This window comes from Spermophilus citellus (assembly GCF_964194105.1).
Source record: "Spermophilus citellus genome assembly, chromosome: 6".
Taxonomy (NCBI): Eukaryota; Metazoa; Chordata; class Mammalia; order Rodentia; family Sciuridae; genus Spermophilus; species Spermophilus citellus.
The window spans coordinates 5,699,135-5,725,263 of NC_138187.1; the positions used below are offsets into that span (position 1 = coordinate 5,699,135).

Sequence of the window (26,129 nt, forward strand, 5' to 3'; positions counted from 1 at the left end):
CTAGGCAAGTGCTCTAACACTGGGCTACATCCCCAGCCCTTTCTGAGAACTGGGCTTGGAGGGATTCAGTGACTTGGCCCAAGGACACAGTTTTGAATACTGGTCCTCTCCTGTTTTCTGGAACTCTTTGCCACTGACTTGAGGAAAGATTTTTCATTTTGCTATCATCCATCTATTTATCCATTCATCCACCCTTTTTCCATCCATTCATCCATTCATCTATCTATTCATCCATCCAGCCATCCAAATGGCTGTTCTAGGTGATGGGGATACAACATCCCTGACAGATAAGAAACCAAGTAAGTAAGTTATATAGTTTATTAGAAGGTGGTAAATGTGATTGAGAAACATAAACTACGGAAGGGAATTGGGGAAGGCTGATGGGGAAACAATCTTAATGGGGTGGCTGGGAAGGCCTTACAGAGAAGACAGAATCAGAGCAAAGGCTTAGAAGGGGAGGGAGTGTGCCGGCTGGTTGTCTGGGGAGAGTGTGCTTAGCAGAAGGCACATCAAACACAGTGAGGCAGGAGGATTCCTGCCCTGGTCAAGAAAGAATGTGTCTGGGCAGCTGGACAGAGAGGACAAGTTGACTAATCAGAGGAGATGAAGTCACAGGGGACGCAGGGCCAGAGGGTAGGGGCCTCTAGGCCACTATAGGACTTTGGCTTCTCCTTTGCATGAGATGGGAGTCGGTGGAGGACATGCTTGAGGAGTGCTGTTCCCCAGTCACTCTTTTATTATGGGGAGCACATGCAGAGGGCATGGGGAGAGGTGGCTGAGATGGAGCACAGGAAACTTGGGAGGTGGGCAAGGTAAATGTTTTTCTTTTATGTTTTATTACTGATGAAACAGGCCCAGAAAAGTTCAGTTACTTACTCCCCCACTGCTGATTAGGGGAGAAAACTTGGGTACCTGATCCTGATTTCCGCTGGCTCTTTCCTTTTTTCTCTTCCTTCCTCCTGCAAAGTCCTCAGAGCTGCTCCCCACCATGCCTCACTGGGTATCTCTGCCTGCCCTCCAGGGTTATATCAGCAGGTTCTGTCTGCAAAGGCCTCTTTACCGCCTGGCCGGGTTAGCAAGGCTAGCTATTCCTGAACCTGCAGATAGGCCCTACAACTAATGGGCTTCAACTACATTTGGCAACTGTGGCTTTAGAGATGGGACATGATTTGATATGGGGTCTCAGGGTCAAGGATGGTACATCCTTGTACAGGTGGGTTCCACCCTTTATAGCCCATAGGTCTCTGGGAGGATGGGTATAAGTTGATTCCCACGGTCAAGGCCAAAGGTCAGTGATTCTTGAGCTGGATATTAGTGTGTGTGAGGATCACCTGGTAACTGTTAAAAAGACTCCTGAGGCCTCCTATCTCACCTGAGTGTGGTCCAGATGGTTTGAGGAATTGGCCCAGGAAATGTACTCTTAACTAGGTGCCTTTGTGATCCTTTTGCAACTGGCCCTTGAGTCACCTGGAAAAAAGCTTACTGAGAGAGGAAGCTCCTTTTTGTCAGGTGTATCCAGTAGGCACTTATACTTCAGGGATAACTTCCAAGCCCCAACTGAACACCTATAATACCCCTGGGGATAGAGGCCATCACATGGGGTGACAGGTGCTATGGGAACCTAGAGCAGACACACCTAACTCAGTACTGAGGGGTCACTGGGTGGCCTCACAGAGGATAAGCTTCAAAGTTGAGCTCAGAAGTAGGAGCCAGAATTATCCCAGGCCCAGGCAGGAGCAGGGGGTGCCAGTGGAGTTCATACTCGGGTGTTTGGATAGAAACCCACCCTGAGAGAACAATGGTGCAGGCACGAATGGTGTGAATCTCTGTGCTCACTACTTTCTCATGACCTGCGGGGATTTGGCATAGCCCTTGTCCTGGAGATGTGCACCTGGAAGGGAAGATAGGACAGGCATGTACAGCCTCCTTACCCCAAGGTCACCACCGCAGAAGTCAGTTTGTGCCTTGTCACTTTGCTCAATGTTCAAAGTCATGGACTTAGTGAGTTGAGGCCAGAGAAGGCGATCTGTGTGGCCTCAAGTGGTAACAACCAGAGGCGCTGTGAAGAGTGACAGGGTGGGGGCTGGGAGCAAAAGGCTGGGAAGGTGGGAACAGGTAAGGCTGGGAGGCAGGAGGCCCTTCCAGGCAGGTAGGCTATCAGGGTACCTTTCATGGGTTGGATTTTGTCTCCTAAAAAGACATATTGAAGTTCTAATCCCAGTACCTTAAAATGTGGCCTTATTTGGAAGTAGGATCATTAGAGATGTTGTTAGTTAAGAATGAGACATTGTGGCTGGGGATATAGTTCAGTTGGCAGAGTGCTTGCCTTGCATGCACAAGGCCTTGGGTTAGATCCCCAGCACCACATTTAAAAAAGGGGGAAAAAAAGAATGAGACCCTGCTAGGCTTGGTGGCACAGGCCTGTAATCTTAGCAGCTAGGAAGGCTGAGGCAGGAGGATTGAGGCAGGAGGATCACAAGTTCACTGCCAGCCTCAGCAATTTAGTGCAGCCCTAAGCAACTTAGCGAGACCCTGTCTCAAAATTTAAAAAAGGGCTGGGGGTATGGTTCAGTGGTAGAGTTCAGTGGGTTTAATCCCCAGTATTCTACCTCTCCCCCACAAAAAAGAACTGTTGGAGAAGGTGGGCGCTACATCCAATATGGTGGTTTTCCTATGGGGAATGGAGAGATACAGCAGATAAGGCCATGTGAAGAAGGAGGCAGACAGAGGAAGGTAGCTGTAAGCCAGGGGTGCTGGAAGATGCCAGGAGCTAGAGGCAGGAAGGGCCCTCCCTACAGGATGCAGAGGGAACATGGCCCTGCTGACTCCGTGATTCAGACTCTGGCCTCCAGAACCATGAGAGAATAGATTTCAATCTTCTGTGGTACTTCATTATGGCAGCCCTAGGAAACTGACATGAGATCAGGTTCAGGCATCAGTGCAGGCATTTGGCTCTTGTCCAGTTGGGGACTGCAGGGATCCTTACGGCAGGCTGGCCTGCTGAGCTCAGAAGTAGCCTTGGGGTGGCTGTGTGTGGCACTTGGCATTGATGGGGTGGGGAACGGGGGTAGGGCACAGTAGGGCAGGGGTCAGCCTGGGTCACCGAGTGTGGAATGTGCATTTGCTTTACCTCTGTTCTTGGCTTTGACCTTCTCTCTCCAGGGGAACCCCATGGAAACTAGGGAGAAGATGGCCTGCCTTGGCCTTCTGCATGGCTATGGGGTTGCCAAAGGAAAAATATGTAATAGCCCAGGGCTCTCCAGTGGCAAGAACTTCTTATGGCTTTGGTACTTGAATAAATGAGATGGATATAAGAGCCCAGGCTCTTGGTAATACTATACCAGAGAAGGGGACTGCTCTCAGACTTGCCTGCTTATAATTATGTCTCCTGAGAAGGAGGATGTCCACAGAGGGAACTTTATAGAAGACCTCAGAGGCCTGGCCTGAAGGGCCTGGGTGAGCCATGGCTCACCCAGGAAAGTGTGTCCTCATGTGTTGAGGTGCAGGTGACCAGGCTGCTTGGGCATATAAACTGGAGGCTCTAGTAAGGCTGCTTCCAGGGCAGGCATGAGATTTCTGGAATGGTTCCCCCTTTAAATGGCCTGAGCATGCTGGATATCTTTGCCAGTGGTATTCCAGGTTCTAGGAGCAAGAATACAGGGAAACGGGAAGATTTGGTGTGAGGCTTTGAGAGTTTGTACTGTTTGCAGAGCACCATGGGTGGGGTCCTTCCTCGGGTGACCAGACTCTGGAGGGGTCTTCTGGTCCCAATTCTGTGGCTTCTGCTTTTGTGAATTCAGGTAGGAACTGATGCCACATGGCTTTCGCTGAACTGATATCCTTTGTCTCCTGGTGATGACCCTAATGAGACCGTTCCCTGCATTCTTCTGGTGACAACAGGAATACCACATACATTATGGCAAGGGTCAACAGCTTAAATCTCACTCAAATCCTTCCTAAAATCTCCACACAGAGCTGTGCTTAGGGAACTAGCTGGACTTCAAATCCACTCTGGATACCTCTGGCATGGTCCTCCTCAAGTGGCCATCCTTTGGAGAAACAAACAGGAGTGAACGAACAAGTCCAGGAATACCAGGTCCCCTGAATGGGTGAAATGTGACCACTTTAATATTATAAATACCAGGGAGGAAAGGAAGTGCTTATTTGGGAGCCTGAGTGTGCAGACTGTGGTGAGGAGTCTAGAGATCTGGGGTTTAGGCCTGGCTCTGCCCCTACTCACTGGGTGACTTCTGATATATTATTTTCCTTCCCGGACCTTGTTTCCTCATCTGTGAAATAGAGTGTTGGGCTAGTTAATTTCTAAATTCCCTTCCAGTTTTAGAAGTCTCTAATATAAAAATAATCATAAGGATAAAGAATAACATGAGATTTGGGACCATGCATGTTAGGACCCAGGGGTGGAACTCATCTGTTATGGTTGTGGTGGGACTCTCTGGGAAAGAAAATGGAAAATCTGGCCTCTTGGTGTTTGAACAGTAACTCTTCCAGAAGGGTCTGTGGGCCAGGGAGCCCAAGGCAGAACATCTGTATTCTTACTGACCTAGCCTCTGCCCTTAACTTGACTTTCCTCCTTTACCCATTCTGAGAATGGGCAGTTTCTCCTGTCTCTGTGGCAGTTGGGGGCAAAAGCTACTATACACACCTCACTGCCAGAGCGGGCAGTGGCCTTGCTGGACACTGTTTGCCAGGCATCCTGGTTGTGGTGCTTCCTTTCACGTGGTCTTCCAACCAGCAAGAGCTGCAGGTGGTGGTGGAGGAGAGGGGTCATGTACAGCCATGCAGGCCTGTGTTCATGGCTTCAAAGCCCTGAAAACATGAGCTCTGATTTCACTTGAGCAGCCTGAGCAAAGCATCCCTCAGGCAGAGCTGGAGCTGCTGGCCCTGTCTCTGAGCCTCACTGTGTGCTCCAGGGCTTACTGTTTTGTTCCTTACTATGAAGATGACAGTGCCTGTGCGGGTATCTCTAGTGTCCTCTCTCCAATTGGGTTGCTATTTTAGAACATCTTGAAGGGCACTTACTTGTTCTCAGCCTTTGGAAGGGCTTTCTTCCATTCTCAGACAGAAGCCTTGGCTATGGGTCTAAATGTCCCCTTGAGTGTGCATTTGTGTTGGGGATGAAGTTCAGGAGCACCTCACTTCAGTGTCTTCATGTAAGAACCTGGAATGTGGGGAGAGGGAAGTGGGAAGTTCCCTCTGGTCATGGATGTTTCTGGGTGATTCAGGACTGACAGAGGCAGTGACCATAGGACTTATCTTTGGGCTCATTAGGATGAGCTCTTGGCCCTGGGAGTGTGGCAGCTCAGGCCTTTTCCTATCCCCAGACCAATGGAAGTCTCAGAAGAGAGCAGCACAGTTCCCAAGTCACCTGTGGCCCCAACTTGAACTGCTGCATTTGATGGCAGAGGAGAAGGAGCTCTACCAAGAAAGACATCCTCTGGTCCCCTGACCAGACCCTCAGGCCCAAAGGGTCAAAAGGAGCAGAGTGAGGGTGAGCTAGCTTGGCTGCTGTTCAACAGTGGTTCTGTTTGGCCACTCAGTGAACTTGGGATTTGGCCAGGAATCTTTCCCCTTCTAGGAAATAATGGTGACACCGGAAACACATTAAGTGCTCGTGAACATCACTAGATGTTTAAAAAACTCCCAAGGGTGTTGCCAAAGCAGGTATCATTATCTGCATTTTGTGGGTGAATGAAGTTTGATACATTAATGAGCAGTCAAGGTCACACAGCAGGCTGGTAAAACAGCAAGGGCCAGAGCCTCCTGACTTCCAAGTGCATTCAGAGAGGTGAGTCTCTTGACTCCTTAGCCATGAGGCTTGGCAAAGGAAAGCCCTAAGGTGTGGTCCTCCCATCTAAGACATTTCAGATGTACTTCCCAAGCTGGAGAGTCCAGCAGACTTCCTCCAGCCCAGTGGGCTGGGAATGAAGTGGGTCTGGTTTCATTGCTCTTTTACCTGCACAGCCCAGATGACTCTGACTTTAACTCAAGGCATCTTAGAGGGAGCTGTACTCTTCTGGCTTCAGCAGGTTTCTCCTTGCCTGGCGCCTCAAAATTAAACCATCAGCCCTCTCACATCTCTCCCCACAGATCCCAGGCAGATTCAGTTTCTTTGAGCTGGAGGTGGGGAGGTAGCAGGAGGCCAGCCACCTGCCTCAGTCTGTCTCAGAATCCACCCTACATAGCTTCTTCCTTCCTCCAAAGGGAGGAAATTATTGCCCAGTGAGCTGATCTTGGAAAAACTAGATGCTCAACTAAGTATCCCTTTTAACAATCAGTTTACACTGAGCAGGTATGACTTAATGTTTTGCTTCTGGTATTTGCTCTTCAAAAATGAATGAGGCTGGGCATGGTAGCACATGCCTGTAATCCCAGTGGACGGGGAGGCTGAAACCAGAGGACCTCAAGTTCAAAGCCAGCCTCAGCAATTTAAGGAGGCCCTAAGTAACTTAGCAAGACTCTGTCTCCAAATTAAAAATTAAAAAAAGATCTGAGGATGTGGCTTAGTGGTTAGGTACTTCTGGGTTTAATCCCCAGTACCATCAACAAAAACAACAACAAAAAGAATGAGCATTTACACTCATGAATGCCTCCAGGCATTAAAGACAAGCATGGATTAACCCCCCCCCCACACACACACACATACATACAGGTCATGGGATTTCTAGTAATTTCTCTATGTATTTCTCAAACCAAGAATTCTCAGGAATTGGGGATAGGATGGAAAGTAGTTATTCTGTCAATTCTCTATACTTGAAAGTTAAAGATAATTATGTTGAAATCTTTAACCATCATTTTTATTATTTATTTATTTATTTTTTGGGAGTGGTGTTGGGAATTGAACCCAGTGCCTTATGCATAGGCAAGCACTCTCAACTGAGCTATATCCCCAGCCCTATTATTTATTATTTATTTTATTTTTTGGTATTGGGGATTGAACACAGGGGTACTCTACCACTGATCTACATCCCCAGCCCTTTTTATTTTTTGTTTTGAGACAGGGTCTCATTAAGTTGCTGAAATTGACCTTGAACTCACATTTCTCCTGCCTCAGCCTTCTGAGTCACTGGGGTTACAGGTGTACACCACCACCCCTAGCTAATGATCATTTTTAAAAGGAGGAATAAGTGGGAAGGCTAACAAGTTGCTGCCCCAGGTCAAATGTGACCCCTTCTATTGGCTGAGTAGAGGTGGTGGTTGGAATGTGGCCCAAGCTGGGACAGCTCCTGAGACTTAGAGATGGTAGGGAGCTGGGTTCTAGAAGCAGCTGTTGCTAGTGAGCAAGCAAGCCCTTCAGCCCTGGGACAAGCACTTCCCAGAGCTTGAGACTTTTGTAAAATCCAACCAGTTGATGTGTGAGATGGTCCCTTTTGACTCCAAATCTCAAGTTTCTCTCTGATTGCTGCCTTTGTCCTGTCCCCTGTGTGAATCATTTTGGGGCTAGAGTCCAGCCAGGGACAAGCTGTCCCAGTGGGATTATACTTGACTTTAGGAACTTGGCCAGGAAGCCAAATAAACCTTCCAAGAATGGCTGCCTCTTTCACTGCACCCTAGTCACCTTTGTCTGGGGAAGAGGTAAAGGCCAAAAGAATGAGCAGTTAGGGTCTCAGTCTTTCCTGTGCTAAGGTGTTGGCTTTTTGGTAAGTTATCTGATGAAGGCTTCATCTAAGAAGTGGAAGAACAAGGGGCCCTGAGTGGTGAACAATTGACTCTGTGGGATAAGGTGGAGAAAGAATGAGACAGCAGAAGAGGCCGGCCTTGCCAGGAGTGTTCAGAGACAAGACTAGAGAAGGAAGCTACCTCAGCTGCGTGTCTCTGTGTGCTGACATGTTCCCAGCCACTCTGGAGTCACAGCCTATGAGAAGCCATTACATGGGTTGAGGGCAGCAGAGGATGACTTGTGACTCCTCTGTGCTCCAAAATTAGGGGTTCTGACCACCTGAGACAGCCAGATCCAGGCATAGAATGAATTTTTCCCTGGGATTTTATTATTAAAGACTTGTTTACATAATTGAGTATGAGTGATGTTCAAAGGGTGTATTTATGTGTGACTTTGAACTCTAGAGTTTCTATTTGAGTGGATAAGAAGTCATGTGAAAGAATACCTCTGCAGTCTTTGTTAGAAATATCTGCTAAGGAGACTCAGGCAGGCTGGAATGGAATTTGCATTGAAGTGAGCTCAAAACAGGCCAAGAAAACAAATGGTCTTGGGTTCTCAGCTATAATCTTCTGATCTCCACTTTCAAATTCAAAATGGCCCTCTTAGTGCTAAGGGAAGTCTTAGAGGAGTCTCAGATGTTGGTGTTCTTTGGAATTACCTTGCAGAACTCACAACTATGCTCTGACTCAACTGCAGAGACCAGGGTCTGTGCTTGAAAATTCTGCAGGTGTTTCAGTTATCTGTTTGGAGTTTGGTTCCCGGGCAGAGCTCTGCTGGCTTGGCTTGTTGAGCCTGTCCTGTGTCTGCTCCTTCATTTCAAGAGAGGTTGATACTCCTTCCTTTTTCTGCCTTAGAGAGCTGGAAGGAGGATATCAAAGAATAAGAATAGGAAACATGAAGTTCTAGTGAGGGCGATATAGGGTTTAACTCAGAGCCTTGCATCTGTGGATGGACAAAGTGAAAAGATACTGTGAGGGAGGCTTTTGGGGGATGTTGGAGAAGTTGGTAAAGAAGAGATAAGAGGAACTTATTTATATAGAGAGGAAAAGAGCCCTGATTCCCCTTCCTAACAGTGGAGCAGACAGATCCAGGAAGTACTGAGGGGGCGATAACCCTCACCTGTTTCATCTCCCCTCTCCTCTCAGGCACTTCTGTAGGAGCCTAGCACTTCAAGGGACATGGTTTGTGAGCCACCTGGGGAGCAGAAAGAACTCTAGGCTTTGGAAGCAGGCTGAATCCCAGCTTGACCCTGTCCTCCAGCAAGCCTTTAAAGCTCTCTGGCCAGAGCTTCCTTTTTTCCAGTTGTACTCACCAGGCCCTTGGCAACTCTGCAACACTCTGAGTCTATGGAAAATGCTTTGGAATGAGTGAGGAGCTGAGGAAACAAAATCAGGGTGTTTGGTTAGTGGTGGAAAGAAGAGAGGAACTGAGTCCAGGGCAACAGCTGAGTCTGTGGGGCTGGTGGGAGAAGCTGAAAGCCCGGCTCCCAAAGAAGGGCTGATGGCAGAGGGGGCATCCAGAGAGGAATAGGACTGGTTTGTGCCATGCTTAGCCTGGATGGGTGGGACTGGCCCAGGACTGGCTTGGGCCTTCTGTGGTTTCTGGGGCTGAGCTGGGGGCCCGCTCTTCATATGCTCTGACATCAGTGTCCAGGCCTATCTGGGGCTGGAGCTGTTGTGTTGGCAGCAGCACATACAGTGTGGTACCTTGTGTCCTGGAATGGGCCCAAACTCATTTTCCCAGGACTCAACCCACACAAGGGTCCTCAGTGCCTTCTTACACCTCCTGCTCCAGCTACCAACAGGGGCTGTAGCAAAAAACTAGGGAAGCCAGGGAAAGAGGGAAAGACCTGGCACTGGTCTTGGATCTCAAGAAATTGAGCTGAATGTAATGGGAGGCTCCTTGGGTCTCTGATGTGCCCCCCAGGGGAGACTTGGGCCCAAATGCACAGCTGCTTCCTGGGTTGTAATCTCTAGGGATCCAATGACATAGCTTGTTTCATTAAGGGACTGTATTAGAGAAGTTTTTTTTTTTTTTTTTTTAGCTCAGGAAAGAAAGTCACAGGGCATGAAGCTATCACGCTCAGTCTATTTCACTTCAAATTATGTAGCAGATGGCCAAGGGCAGCACAGCACTAAGCTGTAAAGACCAGGGAAGGGTGTAGACATCAATGTGTGCATACATGCATACACTCAACTTCCTGACCAGGAAGTGGAGACACACAGCGTGAAGGTCATGGCAAGCTAGCGTCTATGGCTCCTCATACCCCATTGGGAATCCTCTTACTCTGACAGGGACAGAGAGTCTTTTGAGAATATCAGAAATGATACAGGAAGTCAGAACTAAAGTCCATGTGTCTTAGTATCATTGCCACTACTGCCATCATTGTAATTACTACACCACCACCATCACCATCATTATCATCATCACCATCACCACCACCATCATCATCTTCATCATCGTCATCATCAGTCAACAGGAATCTGTGGAAAGGTTCCCCAGAGGAGAAGCCTCAACCACTGCTACTACAAGAACAAATGCCAGGCCATGGGAGACCCCAATCTAGGAGCCCCCAGTAGGTACCCTCCCCATGGGGAGGGCCTAGGAGCACAAGCCTTGGGGTGAGGGTTATTTGGCTTAGTAGCTACAGTGGTTCATGATCTTAATGTGTTAGAATTGCTGAAGAATTTTTTTTTAAAGTCTGGATGCTGGGGTTACAACAGAGACTGTTTAAATCAGAACCACTGAGGAAGGAGAGGAAGTATGGGACCAAGAACTAGGTGATTCCACCATGCAACTATGTTTCATGGGTGTTATAGACCAGCACCTCTCAAACCATAACTGAGGATTTTGTTAAATGCTGACTCTGATCAGTGGGTCCTGACAAGGGACAGAGAGCTGTCTCCAGCAAGCTCCCAGGTGATGCTGAGGCAGCTGGTCCCAGACCACACTTTGAAAAGTGAGAACCCTGCTTAGAGGTTGAGCCATCTCCTTACAACTCTGAAGTCAAATGGCCTCAGCCAGTTATTAGCTATGTGACATTGGTAAGGTCCTCAGTGTCTGGTTCCGACCTCATTTGTAAAATGGGGCTTCAAGTAATACTTGTTTTCCAGAAGCAAGTAAGAGTAAGTAAAGTCAGTGAGATTAAGGAAGTTCATGCTTTCTATTGCCTCACCCTGAATAATTATAAAAGCATATCTCACCTTGTGTATATTATATGTCTTGCTGCTTGGAGGACTACCAGTCTTTCCTTGGGCTAAAGCAAATTCCTGCCATGGATTCTTCTCCAGGCTAGGGGTTAGGAAACTAGAGGTGCAGGGGCAGAATCAGTACTTAGAGGGAGTGGAAGTACTTAGGTGGTAATGAAAGCATTTTTTCCCCCGGTACTAGGAATTGAACCTAGGGTGTCATGCATACTAGTCAAACATTGTACCACTGGATTACATCCCCAGCCCCTCAGCCCCCATTTAAAAAAATTTCATTTTTAGTTGTAGATGGATATAATATCTTTATTTTATTTATTTACTTTTATTCAGTGCTGAGGATCGGACCTAGTGCCTCACACATGCTAGGCAAGCACTTTACCACTGAGCAATTACCCAACAAGCCCCCATTTTAAAGTATTTTATTGTGATACAGGGTCTTGTGAAATTGACTATGACCTTGCACTTGCAATCCTCATGCCTCAGTCTCCTGAGTAACTGGGATTTGTAGGCGTGGGCTACCACATCTTGCTGTGAAAGAAAATTTAAATGAGTAACATCTAGCATCCCACCCTATCTGCCCCCCACCACCACCAACTAAGGGATCAGGAATTCTTACTTGTACCTGTATGTAACCTCTTTTAGCACTTTCTATGGGTCAGCCTGTGACCTGGGAATACAGAATTAAGACATGGTTCCTGCCATCCATGAGCAGTCTAGAGCATGAACCAAGAGGGAAGGCACCTTCAGGAAGGGACTGAAGTTACTCTGGAAAGGGGTTTCCTGTGCCTGCTGAATATATCACAGACCAGGAGTTGGCAGTTCTGGGTTTTTTACCCCTTAGTCACCTGGTGGCCACATGTCTGGGGCAGGTCAAAGACCATCCACTAATTTGGCCCTAAAATTTGTCTGGCAGTAATGAAGGAAGTTAAATGTGGTCATGTTTGTGAAAGTGCTTGCAGAAAACTTTATATATTAGTGTAGGGTTCCTTTGTTATAAAAAGTCCCAAAGCTTTCCATCCTTCTGAATTTCATGTAGGCTGCATGAAGGGACTAATGAGAAAATCTCCCTTCCTTACCCTGGAGGCTGCCCCAGCTTTCTGAGAACCAGGGAGAGGGTTCTCTGAGGCTGAAAGACTTTTCTTTATGGGACACAGAGATGGGAGCACCAGGCTTGGCCTGAGATGAGAGAAGGGTGTCTATACCCAGCAGAGGAGTGGGGAGAAAGAGGCCTTGAGAGTCAAGGGAGTTGGGGCTGTCTCAGCCACCTCAAGGTGAGTTATATGCAGTCCCCTGATCCCCATGAGCCTGCACTGTCCTCCCATGGTGGGGCCTCCTCTTTAAACAGATCTCAGTCTGGGCAGGAGGGGCAAAAGGAATAGGCCCAACCCTTGCTTCCCACCCCATTTTCCAAAATTATTAAACTTGACCTTTGGCAGCAGTCTCTGGCACAGACTGGGCTCCTGTATGCTCTCTCCTGCTCCCTCTTATGCCCTCCCTCTCTGGGTAAAGCTACAGGCCCTTAGAAGGGGATCCCCTTAGAAGGGGTTGGCTGAGGCCACTGGGAAGCCCAGGCCTGCCTGATTTGGATATCTCCTCTTCAGTCCCTGTCCCCTCTAATCTAAGGTAGTGAGGCCAGCAAATGCCTGCCCTAAAGGGGACAGAGTTAGATGTGTGACTTAATAAGGTTGAGAGCCACAAGTAATCCCCTAAGTACTTTGCCATGTAACCTAAGATTATCTGGCCTGCAAACACCTGTTTTCACCCCTTTGCTGATAGCAGTATAAAAAGCATGCTGGTTAATGACTCTAGGAACTGACCAGGGGTGGAATGTACAAACATTGTCCTATCTTGGAAGTATCTCCTCGTGAGCCAGGTGGCACGTGCCTGTCAGCAAGGTTGAAGGACTGTAAGGGCTCACCCAAGTTTCCATCCATTGTAATCATTAGGACCTAATGGGGACTCGAAGGTCAGGGATAGGTCTTTGGGGCTCTTGGGGTAGTGTATCATCTAACTCACTTAGTGATGGATGATGGGTCAGTCCTCTAACATCTTGGGATGGAGGCAGGTGATCATGACAACCTGGGGAGGGAGGCATAACCCTGCATACCAGGCACATGCCATATTCCCGTCAGCGGGAGCTAGATTCTTGTAGACTCTTGAGAAGCAGAGCAAGTGCCAACCCCGTGAACTGACCAATCATGTTCTAATCATTTAGAACTGCAAGTCCCTGCTTCGGGTGGCACAGAAGATGTTGGCAATTTGTTGGAGAATCATTTCTCTGCTGGAAACGCAAGTCTAGAGGAAAAAGAAAGGGCGCTTAATGCAGATGCGGCCCCTGGAGACAAGAATCTGCTCCTTCACTACCCAGACCACAGGGAGGCTGAGAGCTCGGAGCAGACCGCCACCGGGGCCCCTCCTGCTGACACTGGCCCAGGCCCCGAGCCAGAAGCCAGCCTCTCCAATGCCTCAGCCTCAGAGTCATCTCCACCTGGGGATGCTACAGGGACTGGGGAGGAAGAGAAGGGGCCACCAGTGGCAGGCATCCTCCTTCCAGGAGGGGATGAGGGTCCCGTGGAAGAGGAGAGACCAGAGCTCAGTTTCGGAGAGGGACCAGGAGAGGAAGAGGCTGGGCTGGGGCACCCCACTTTGGGAACTTCCAGTGGGGAGGCAGAAGGACAGGAGGAGAGTGACAAGGAAGCCAGGGGAGTCCTAGGAGACAGCTCCATGCAGGGAGCAGTATCAGGGGTGACAGAGCCTGAAGCCTTGGGGGCCTCTCCTAGGGAAGAGGATAAAGAGGCCCACACCCCAGAGGCAGAAGGCAAGGGCAGCCCAGGGCCTGATCACCAGCTGGTAGAGCCAAATGGAGCCCCCATCACCACATCTGCTGGAGAAGAGTCAGAGAGTGACAAGGACACAGAAGCCGGGGAGGGGGCTGAGGACCAGCCACAGCCCCAGGCCGATGATGCCCTGGAGGCAGAAGGCGAGGGCATCCCAGAGCCTGACCACCCACCAGCAGAGCTAGATGGAATCCCTGTGGCCACACCTATGGGAGTAGAGTTGGAGGCTGAACCGGACACAGCAGCCGGGGAGGGGTCCAAGAACCTGGGGGAACCCAGCCTCAGCCAGGAGGCTGGCCTAGCCACAGAGGCCAGTGAAGAGTCTGGGGATGCCCAGAGCTCCAGCACCAGGGAGACCCAGGAGGACCTTCCCCCTGAGGGCTGGGCACCAGGGATGCCTGAGGAGGAGCTAGATGAGGCCTCCTCTGAAGAAGAGGGTGGTGAAGAAGGTGAAAGTGAGGAAGAAGGAGGAGTTCCATCCAAAGAAGAGTCTGGAGAAGACAGTGGCGATGGGGCTAGCTCAGAAGAGGAAGGGGGCACCTCCCAGGAGGCTGGGGAGCCCCAGGAAGCCGCAGGAGCCACGAACTCTGGGCAGGAAGGGGCCCAGCTTGGCACAGAGGGATTAAATACAGGGTCTGAGGGTGGCGAGGCCCAGGACTCTGATGCAGAGGAGCCGGAAGAGGGACATCAGGGGAGGGGGAATCCTGTAATTGCTCCTCAGGGTAGGAATTGATTCCTTAAGGCAACTCCAGAACCTTGGGCAGTTCCATTCTTCATGGAAGTCTTGTATAGGACAGACAATCAGGGATGGGATGTGTGGGAGAGTCCCTAGGTAGTTGTGGGTTTGCCAGGTGGGGCCTGTTCGGGGTACCAGCCTGGGGAGGTATCCTCTGTCTTCTCCAGTGTGGGGGGACTGAACAAGAAGGTCCAGAGGGACTTGGCCATTTCTGAGTCTGGCTCTCTGAACCTCTCCTTTAGGGTTGCTAGATGGACCAGTGCCTTGAGGACAAGGCATAAGAGGACTGATGGCAGGGAATGAGGCCCCAAGTCCAGCTGGTGAAGCAATGTGCAGGGAGTTGGAGGGCAGTTGGGAACCACTAAGTGATCGCCTTGTGAACTAGTTCCTGGGTCTCCACTTGAACACCTCCTGTAGGAGGAATGGGAACTGCGACCAAGAGGCCAGGATCACAGAATGAGAACTTGGGCTGACTATGGCCACTGATGTCCCTGAAACGTCCACCTGGAGTAGAGTAGCCCTCAAAGGGCTAGGGAATAGGAAGGGAGGGCATAGGGCAGAGAAGAAGCTATTGGGCAGTGATGCTAGGACCCTCAGGATCCTCAGTCCTCATTCCCCATGACCGCGAGTAGAACAGAAGCTGGGCTTTCAGGGTGGAGGTTGGGGTCAGGTGTTCACTTTCCCAGACAGCTTCCGGCAGGTTTCCTTGCAGAACTTAATGTATATACTCTGTCAAGTGCTTATATTCTCTGTAAGTGGTGGGCCTGCAAGCAGTAAGCACCTCCCTGTTCCCTGTCTTCCCTTCTGGAGACGCATGGGTTTGAACTCAGATACTGCATGATGCATATGGATACTGGTCTCCCTCTGCCCCACAGATCCAAGTCTACCTGCTCCTAATCTGAGACCCTCTGAGCAGGTGGCCTGGCTAAAAAGGTTGTGACCTTAGAGGCCTAGGGAGGTGAGCAGCCTGTGCCCTGGAGCTAGCTGGTGGTGGGCATGGCCATCTGTTTTTTGCTTAGGGTCCAGAGGGACCTGGACCCTAAACACACACACACACACACACACACACACACACACACACCAGACATGGCAGTGGCTCCTTCTACCCATTCTCCTGCCAGTGTGATCCTGATAACTCATTTGTTGTGTCAGTTGTTTGAATGGCTCCCGTTGCCTTGAATGAAATGCAAACCCCCATGGTGGCCTTTAAGGCCCCTGTGGACCTCTTCAGCTCCCCAGCACCCAGTTCCCCTTCCCTGTGACCGGCTATAGACTGCTTCTCTGCATCTTGCTAAACAATTCCTATATGGTCCTTCATAGAAACTCCTCTCTCTTTACTAATTAACCCCTTCTTAGCTGCAGACCTCAAGGGAGACTCCTCTGACTCCCTGCTAAGGCTGTAGGCACAGCCCTAGGCCCTGTAGCTGCCAGGATTCATCATCTCATAGCTTCCTTACTGTTCTTAATTATTACATATTTTAAAGACTATTCATCATTTATCTCCCACTAGAATGTGGGAAAGCTCCCTGTGGGCACCACTGCATTCCCAGCATGACACTAGGTGCTGGGCATGTAATAGGTGTTCAGTAAGTAAAATGGATCTCAATACTTTGAATTTAAATTTGGATTTTCTAATTCTATCCTAAAGGCAGAACTCAGTTCAGTTCAACCTGGCAACTTGTTCAGCACCTGTTTGAGGCCCAGCCCTGGTCCCTCTCTCTGGAGCTCAGAGCTCAGCTGGCGTACTTTACCCTGACCCTGTTGTCTGCTTTTTCCCTCAGAAGAAACAGAGGATGTGAGTGAAGAAGCCCCAATGAGGGACCGCTCCCACATCGAGACCACCCTGATGCTGAATGAGGACAAGCCAGCTGATGATTACTCAGGTAACCAGAGAAGAGAAGGAGACAGACCAGCCCTGTGGCCAGCAGCCAGGCAGAGTCTGGGAGCAATAGAGCCTCACGGCTGTCACTCTGAAGCCAGAAGGGACCACAAGGAAGAGAAGGAACCTGGGAAGGGGGGGCGGTGCTATGTGGGGCATCTCCATGAGCAGAACCAACACCGGAGCCTCCAGGTTGGTAGGGAGGCAATCCAAGCTGAGCAACTACCACAAGGGCCAACGGCAAATCCCAGGGCCGCCTCCATAGAATATGCCCACGTCTGTGCTCTGGCAGAGAGGATAGTTAATAAGAACTCAACTCATTTGTTTTGACTTTTAGGCTCTTTCCAATCCAGTGTTTCATTTCATCATCATAATAACCTGAGAATTTCAGTAGGGCTTGTCCCATCTTAACTTATGAGCTAGCCAAGGTCAGAGCAAGGCAGCAATTTGTTCTTGGTGCACAGCCAGAGAGGAGCAGAGTGAGGGCCAGAGCCTCTCTAGCTTGTTTCTTGGTTCCTGAGCTCAGTTCTTGTGTGCCTCACACCTGGCAGACTCTCCCAGGAAGACACCTAGGGATGTCTGGGTCCAACCAGGGGCACTGGGGGTGCGGTAGGCAAGGGCTTGGGTAGCTGTGCTGTGGGCCTGCTGGGCACCTGGCCTCTTTGACCTCTGGGTCTAGGGCAGCACAAGCAGAGGCAGGCAGCAGAGATATAAAATAAATGGAATTCTCATTTTTCAAGGAGAGGACCTTCAGTTGGGCTGTAGGCTGAGCTAGTATTTCCAGATACACTGTTGAGGTAGGAGGAGAAAAAAGTTAAGTTTAAAAAAAGAACTCAGGAGGCTTTGCTGGGTAAGTAGGAGAATGCTTTTGGCTTCAGACATTGGGATGTGGACTAGTTCCCTCCACAAAAGTGAGCATATCACACACTCTCTTGGGTTGCCAATGACCGTGCTCCCCACCAGACAGGGGTAGAACTGCCTAAGGTGTGAGGTCACCCCACAGTGAAGGAGCTGCCTGGAGTCCACCTAGTCTGATAGTCTCCTCTTACTCCTCTTTGCCCCCAGCGGTGCTGCAGCGGCTTCGAAAGATCTACCATTCATCCATCAAGCCCCTGGAGCAGTCTTACAAATACAATGAGCTTCGGCAGCATGAGATCACAGGTACAGCATGGCCCAGAGTGGGGGCCACACCTCTGAACCACCCTGACTATGCCAGTGCCTACACATTTCACAAGTTCCATACGTGCTATGTTCAAGTACACCAGGGGATGAGCTCTCCTGAGAATTGGGCAGGACAGGGACCTTAGTCCTGTGAAGCACCCATGTCCAGGAGGAGTGATAGATAGTGCACAAAGCATTGATAGATAGCATTTCGTTGTTAAGCATTTATGTCTCAGTAGCACAGATTTTGATTTCTGGGACGGTGATGCCTGGTCAGGGAGCTTCTATTGCTCCTGTGTTCATGAGCCCTCCAGGGCTTCCAATTCACTTGTGGATCATGTCTGAGTCCTCTGATTGGCCTGTATTCCTCCCTTCCTACCTGTCATTCTTACCAGGTGGCTTGTGTTGGACTGGTGAAAATAATAAAAATGAGGCCTACTTCTTATAAAAAAATTGTTTTTAAATAGTGCATAATAGTATAAACTGGGGGGGGGGGGGCACTTCCTTTCTTGATCTCTCACTCCTCCAGTTCCATTCCCAAAGATGCCCTGTTGTAGTCTCTCATGAATGCTTCCAGACATTTTCTCTGCAAACATGAGCATAGAGAAGTCTGTCTTTCTTTTACACAAATGGGGTGTATTGTGCCGTGTGTGTGTGTGTGTGTGTGTGTGTGTGTGTGTGTAGATCCCTCTTCTTTCTGGTGCCTGCTTGGTCCTTTCTTGGTCCTCTCATGTTTTGTATAACCAGTATCCTCCTGATGGACATGGGGTACTTTTCATTTTCCATTTTAAAAAATGTTCCAAGCATTACCATAATCGTATTTTATGTAAGTGTACTCATAAGATGTTTTTTTAAAAAGTGCAGTACTGAAATTAAATTTTGATTCTTGTTGCCAAATTTCCTTTGACTATACCAATTGGTAAAGAACAGTAGATGAGCAAACTTATTCCCCTGCAGCCATGCCATTTTTAGTGTTACTCATCTTTGTGGTGCTGGTGATGGAACCCAGGGCCTCTACCACTAAGATAAGTGCTCTACCACTAAGCTTCACCCCAGCCCTATTGCTGTTTTAATTGTGATCTTGCAAATGTCTTCCTGTGTTATCTCACTTGATTCTCTCAATAGCTTTATAGTAGATAGGATATTATTGGGTATATATTATTGTTTTACAGAAGAGGAACCCAATGCCTAGGAAGCACTGTGTTTCCTGGGTCACACACATGGGATTAGGATGGAGACTCTGTATCTTCTCCCAGGGGAAACCCTGTTCTGTAGCTTCCCATACTTCTTCTCACAATCCTAAGTAGTGCTCTTCTCTTTCACAGAGAACATAGAGACCTTGGTGTGAGGTTACAGTCTCCTAGTGGCTCTGCTCTGTCCTCCACACTTAACCTTCTCTCCAGCCGTGACACCAAGAGTGGTGTGGCACTCCCAGGAAACCCCAATCTTGAAAGCAGCAGAGGCCAGGAGGCTGCCCGTTGTCCCAGGAATGGTGCTCTGGAGGGAGGGCGTATGTTGCTGGCTCCTGGTCTCACTTTCTGAACTTGGCTCTTCTCCCCAAGTCCCTCGCCAGTTTCCTACATGACCTCCTGTCTCTGGCACTCTTTGCTGGTCTCTCCCACACATGCCGGTGATGCCCCCCTGCTATTGAGAGTAGGAACAGCAGAACCTTGTCTGGGGTCTGTCTCAGAACCTGCAGATCTGCAGGGCCCGCCTTGGCCTCCCTCACCCCCACCCACACCTCCACCTCAGGGCCTGGGTAAAGAGACTTTTGTGAAGTCTCTATGGCTATAACTGGGAATACCTGTCACCTCCCTGCCTGCCCCAGCCAGATGGGGACCTCTGTATATTTACAGGCAGGGAGGGAAGGGGTATGACCATGGTATCCCTTCCAGGCAATGTATATGTGCCTGCATTCATAAGACATAATCTTCTAGGACTTAGCTTCACTCCAGAGAAAGAAAACCAGTGCATAAAACATCCAGATGCAGAAGAGGAAGTACTATAAAAAGACAGAGGGGAACATGATATAGATAAACACTGCTATATATGCATTGAGATAGTGGAAAACATATGTTAGAAATTAGCACTGGCGTCAGACATAGTGGCACATGTCTGTTGTTCCAGCTACTAAGAGTTTGAGACAAGCCTGAGCAATATACTGAGACCCCTGTCTCAAAAAAAAAAAAGACATTGAGCAGTAGTTACCTATTAGAGATGGTGTTGTGGCCCAGGGAGATTGGGGATAGGGATGGAGGTTTTTTTCATTGTGTATATTTTTATACTTCTGATTTTTGAGCCAAGGAATTAAATAAAAATATAAGAATAAATGAAATAAATAAAAAGGAGGATTTTAGTATTCTACGCAAGCTCAGGGAGACAGAGACATCTGGAGACTTAATTATGTAGGACTGATTATTCAGAGAAAAACTGAGAGAGGCACTGAGGAGGCCTGCAAATCAGCAGTGGGACTGACTGCATCTCATGTCAAAAGCCTCTCACCCTCCCCTCCCTGTCCTGCTTTTTTTGTGTGTGTGGTACTGGGGATAGAACTCAGGTCCTCACACAGGATAGGCAAGTGCTCTACCCTGAGTTACACCATCTTTGCTTTTTATGCTTCCTAGCATGGACTCTAGAAGGTCCTTGTACACAGGGCCCTAGAACCCTAGTATACCCTGTTCAGTGTTTGGTCTTGGACAAAGGCAAATCTGTAATGGACTTTGGACACTAATAGTAGAGACTGGCCCTAGAGCCTAGGGTTGAGTTAAGCCTAAGGTGAGGATTTGGGGAGCCAATGAAGAAAACTGTAGAGCTGGGGACAAGGCAGGTCCAGAATTCAGATGGTCCCAGATTGTATAGGTTTCTTCCATGTCCTTTCTTTCTCTGTTATCAATTTGGGTTACAGTTGTAACTTCTCTCCTTGAAGAAGCTCTTTCCTTCCTTTTTTATGAACTGTACTCCCAGAGTAAGCACTAAACCAGTGCTTGTGGAATTCACTTAGCTCCTCCTTCTGGTGCGGGCAGATATGCCAAGGATCTGGGCAAGGTCAACACAATAACTTCTTTTAAATAAGTGATTGCATTTACAGAGCAAGAGAAGTGCCACTGATGGCTGCACAGAACCAGTGCACACAGAATCGCTCAGTTCAGTTGGATGATGGTCAGGGATGCAGAGTGCTTTAGAGAATAGTGTCTCCCCTACAGTAAGAGCTATTGTTCTTTCACTTCCATTTCTCATCCCTGTTGTCTACAGATGGGGAGATCACTTCCAAGCCAATGGTGCTGTTCCTGGGACCATGGAGCGTTGGTAAATCCACCATGATAAACTATCTTCTTGGGTTAGAAAACACTCGCTACCAGCTCTATACAGGTAAGAGATTTTTTTTAATGTGATTGTTAGTATTTGAATGTCGTATGTAAAAGTACTATGAAAAATTAAAACATTTATATAGTCTTCAATAATAATTAAAAATACATACAGGAAACTGGTAGCTACACCAGTGTTCATAGCAGCATTATTTAAAGTAGCCAAAAAGTGGAAATAATCCACAAGTCCACTGATGGGTAAATGGACAGTCAAAATGTGGTTTGTTCCTATAATGGAATGTCACTTGGCCTTGGAAAGGGATGATTGTGCTATGAGAATGTATCAGATATATCTGACAGATGCTCCAATCTTGATGAAGCTTGAAAGTAATATGCTAAGTGAGAGAAACAAGAAACCAAAGGTCAAATATTGTATGATTCCACTCATATGAGGTACCAACAGTAGGAAAATTTGTAGAGAAAGTAGAATAGTGGTTGCTAGGAGTTGTGAGGAAGGAGAAAAGGGAGTTACTGTTTAATGGACACAGAGTTTCCATTTGGGAATATTGAAAAAGTTCTGGAAATGGTGGTGATGGTTGCACTACAATGTAAATGTGCTAATGCCATTAGGAAAGAAAGAAAGAAACAAGTAGCTTGGCAAACATGTTCTGCCTTTGTGGCAAACCCTCCCTGAAAAGTCTTGCTCATTCACCTTCATTGCAGCCATCTGTTTCTCAGAGATGACTGTTTTCCTGCAATCTCACCCTGCGTGTAGGTGCTGAGCCCACCACATCCGAGTTCACGGTACTGATGCACGGGCCCAAGCTGAAAACCATCGAGGGCATCGTCATGGCCGCTGACAGTTCCCGGTCCTTCTCGCCCCTCGAAAAGTTTGGCCAGAATTTTCTGGAGAAGCTGATTGGTATTGAGGTTCCTCACAAACTTCTGGAGCGGGTCACTTTTGTGGATACACCAGGCATCATTGAGAATCGCAAACAACAAGAAAGAGGTAATTTAGCACCCATTTTTGAATAGCAAGAGCTCTGTCTTAGAAAATTACTTGAGAAGGAAGTTTGGCCAGTGTTGCCAAAGACCAGGAGATGCATTATTTACCTCCACCTTCTTCTCCTTGTCACTGGAGTGCCACTGGGTTTTGGAGTGCCTCATCCTCCTACCTCCCCAAGGACTGATTTGGTTTGAAGATGGTCAATATTTTCCCAGAAGGAGAACTAGTTTTCTCTGCAAGAGCTCCAAGAGGTCTATGCTGTGACTGAATCGTCTTTGGGAGGCCCAGTCTGTCCTGGGTAGTCAAGGGCCTGGACTAATCAGATCCCAGTCAGGTATATTTAATTTCTGGCTAAACTGGGCCAGGGGCTCCTGGGCTTGCTCTGGGTTGCACCTGATGTTCGAGTCTTCCTAACTCCCAGTTTCTGTGTACTCAGTTCTGCTTCTGTCTAAGCTTTTATCAGACTTTCTAGGATCCTGCTTGCCTTCAGGTGTCAGGGGAACACCACTTTGGGCCTGGAAAGCCTGAGGCCATGGCATAGGCCACTATGTACTGTTGTGACACAGGCCTATCTGCATTGATGAGTCCTAAACAGGGCAGTTGTAGAAACATGTGACCAGATGCCTGATCTAAGTTTGTGGTTATGACCATCATTTGGGTTATAACTAGATCCTGTTTTATTGGTGATGATATTATCACTCACAATTATAAAAGTAAATTAACCTTATTGTACTCCCAATGTATATCCAATTATACACTGGATAATTTTATGCATTATTGGTTGGTCATTGTAAAAAAAAATGCAGGGCTGGGGTTGTGGCTCAGGGGCAGCATGCTTGCCTAGCATGTGTGAGGCACTGGGTTAGATTCTCAGCACCACATATAAACAAATAAATGAATAAAGGTCCATCAATAACTAATAAAAATTTTAAAAATGCAATGTTTTCAAGATAGGTATTCCTCATCTCATTTTGTAAATAAGAAAATCGAGGAAATAAGAAGCAAAAGGAGTTAAAATATATTGGGCACCACTATATGACTGGCAGCTTTGATTCTGTGCTTTCCTGTTCATCACAATATAATAATCTCATCAGTTTTGAAGTTACTGCTTTTCTTGTATTGTAGGTAAGGAGCTAGAGCTTAGGAGCATTTGCTATCCAGCTGTCCAGTGGCAAAGCCCAAATTCTGTCAGTCTTAACACTGGATCCTTATTTCTTTCTCCTAAATCTTGCATCCTCTATCACGTTCTTCCAATTCCCTGACTTCCTTAACAGTTTTTCCATTGCCCTAGATTTTTTTAGACAGTTGGAAAATCTCCACTTTGAACAAGTATTTTAATTCCTTAGAGACTTGGATTCCACTGTAGATGAAAGGAAGGATCAGGCTGTTCTTGGTTAGAGATTGACAAAGAGCAGGAGATATGCAATTAATTCTTCAGTAGTCTTTAGAAACTCAGAAAATCCCTAGAGCATGAACTTTCAGCCCACAGAATGATTTGGTTCTGAAGGGAGGTATGCGGGGCTTTGCATGAGCTCCACCAGCTTGACTTCTCACTCTGTCTCCTCAAGGATACCCCTTCAACGATGTGTGCCAGTGGTTCATCGATAGAGCCGACCTCATCTTTGTTGTCTTTGACCCCACCAAGCTGGATGTGGGTCTGGAGCTGGAGATGCTCTTTCGCCAGCTGAAGGGACGTGAGTCTCAGATAAGGATCATCCTGAACAAGGCTGACAACCTGGCCACACAGATGCTCATGCGAGTGTATGGGGCCCTATTCTGGAGCTTGGCCCCTCTCATAAATGTCACAGAGCCTCCAAGGGTTTATGTCAGCTCCTTCTGGCCACAAGACTATAAACCTGACACTCACCGGGAACTGTTCCTCAAAGAAGAGATCTCCCTTCTAGAAGACCTGAACCAGGTGATTGAAAACAGGTTGGAGAACAAGATTGCTTTCATCCGCCAACATGCCATTCGGGTCCGCATTCATGCCCTCTTGGTTGACCGCTATCTGCAGACTTACAAGGACAAAATGACCTTCTTCAGTGATGGAGAACTGGTCTTTAAGGACATTGTGGAAGATCCTGATAAATTCTACATCTTTAAGACCATCCTGGCAAAGACCAATGTTAGCAAGTTTGACCTTCCCAACCGAGAGGCCTACAAGGACTTCTTTGGCATCAACCCCATTTCCAATTTCAAACTCCTCTCTCAGCAGTGCTCCTACATGGGAGGTTGCTTTCTAGAGAAGATAGAGCGGGCCATCACCCAGGAGCTTCCCAGCCTCCTGGGTAGCCTCGGGTTGGGGAAGAATCCAGGTGCTCTCAACTGTGACAAAACAGGGTGTAGTGAAACCCCAAAGAATCGCTACAAGAAGCACTAGATAGTGTGTAGCTCTTCTCGGGTCCCTGTTGGTGAATGATCTTGTGTCCTGTCTGAGAAGTCCTGGTTTATTAACCCTTTGAGCCACACTGGTGAGAATCAGTACACACTGGAGATTTGGGAGTTTTGTTGAGGCCTGTGGTAGGTGAAGGTGTGTGGGTCTAGGGAGGAGAGCGGAAACTGTGAATTATAGTGTGCTTTTCTTGTTGCTTCAGTTAGGAGGCCTGATTGAGGCAAATCAGGCTCTACTTGCTTTTCCTGGGTCCTGTCTTGAAGGGACAGAGAGCAGCTAAATTCTAGTGTATACTAAATGAGGGTCAAATAAGCTAAACACAGCCTGAGTGAAGAGGGCTCTCAGGTCCATGTTGGCTCCTTCCACACACGGTCTTCTGTTTGTTCCCCAAACCTCCTCTACTCCCTCCCAAGCTTGGGCTGACTTTCAAAGGCAGATAGCCTCTTGGATCTAAATTTACCTGAATTTTGAGCCTGTCCCCAGTACCTCTTCACTGTTTCTCCATAACACTAAGAGAGAACAAGAGTGCCTAGGTCAGGGTGAGGATCTGCCTCCCAAATGCCATTTCTGTGATGTCCCAGCTGGGGAGCTCAGACCCATCACTGGCCCCAAGAGGTGGTGAGTGGGTGGTGGACTCAGGCTGTTCCCTCTTGGAAGTAACTTAAGTGAGGGTACTGGAAGGGCTCAGAGGGTTAATTGGTTTGCAGTGTGTCTTTGTCTATTGCATGTCTTGGAAAACTCAGATCCCAAAGGTGTTGGGTTCAGAGTGGACAATGGAGACTTTGTTCCTTGTCCTTAGGGACTTTGCTGGGCAGTCAGCCTCTCCCAAATTTAGGAAGAGGCTGTTCCACAATTTCTCTGTGGAAGTACTTGGCAGAAAAGTTGTTTCTTCAGTTTCCCATTACTATGGCTTTTCCTTTCTTTTCTTCTCCATTCCCTGATGCACCAACACTTAAACCAGAGAAACTTCCTACAATGAGAACCAGCACCAGCCATCTGGCATCAGTGGCAACTTAAGCTTAGGGTTTAGCGTCCACCTGTCCTTGACATGGATAGCTGTGGACTGTACCACAGGACATCCAGGGCTTTCAAACACCAGTGAGTGTGGATATGTGTGTACATCATCCAAGAGAGGTCAGGAAGATGACAAACCTGAGGCCACAGAGAAAGAACTCATCATGAGAGTCCTGCATGGCCAGCAAGCACTGTCCCCTTGGAGGGGCACAGAGACCCAGTGGATAAGTGCCCTTTGAAGGGAGCATGTACTGTGAGATGTGTGCATACAGGGATAGCCCAGGCCTGCCTTGAAGGGCTCCTTTTGAAGGTCACATCTGGCCACTCCTCTTGGGAGCAAGCTATCCTTGGGTCCTTAATCCTGTCCTGGGTCAGGACCCACCAGCACTGGGTAGTCATCTGGATCAGAAGGAAATTTTGAGAAAAAGGTTGATTAGGCAATGTAAGTAGATTGGTGATCAGATGGGGTCCAGAAAGAACCCCAATTTGATTTAGTATTGCTCAGAATTCAGAGCAGTCCCATGCCTGCTGCAAGAGAGGCTGCTGCTTTGGACTTTATGGAGGATCCAGATCCTCTCACAGAGAGCCAGAGGCTCCAAAGCCACCAGGACACTGTTTCAAGGAGCAAGCCAACTGGAAAAGAAAAGCGAGTTCTGTAAGGGACATCCATGAAGCCTGGTAGCTGGGGCAGATGAGTTGCAATCTGTCCTTGGACTTTTCTTCTCCCCCAAATGAACAACCCCAACCCCTTGGCCTCACTTCCAAATCACTTATCCTCTTGGGAGACTATGCCTCCTGCCTGTCTCTTTCACACTGCTCATCCCTGTTGGTTGCTTTTGCTGAATCTGTTTTTTTCTTAATGCAGTCAGGGAAATAAAAAGTTCAGGACTATATGGGCCTTTTTTTAGCTGTGAT

General features: G+C 48.1%; 1 protein-coding gene across 3 annotated transcripts in view; it reads left to right on the plus strand.

Moving 5' to 3' along the window:
• SRL (sarcalumenin) overlaps positions 1 to 26,105 on the plus strand; it is a 39,398-nt gene extending 13,293 nt beyond the window's left edge. Inside the window, exons 2-7 of one of the 3 annotated variants that reach the window (XM_081299593.1) lie at positions 13,100 to 14,443; positions 16,239 to 16,340; positions 17,402 to 17,497; positions 20,750 to 20,866; positions 21,578 to 21,811; positions 23,377 to 26,105. In XM_081299593.1, the coding sequence (XP_081155719.1) occupies positions 13,100 to 14,443; positions 16,239 to 16,340; positions 17,402 to 17,497; positions 20,750 to 20,866; positions 21,578 to 21,811; positions 23,377 to 24,188 (2,705 nt within the window). In that variant the 3' untranslated portion in view covers positions 24,189 to 26,105. The remainder of the gene's footprint in view (positions 1 to 13,099; positions 14,444 to 16,238; positions 16,341 to 17,401; positions 17,498 to 20,749; positions 20,867 to 21,577; positions 21,812 to 23,376) is intronic. The other 2 variants (XM_081299594.1, XM_081299595.1) reach the window with 2 other exon arrangements.
• Positions 26,106 to 26,129: the final 24 nt, after the last annotated feature.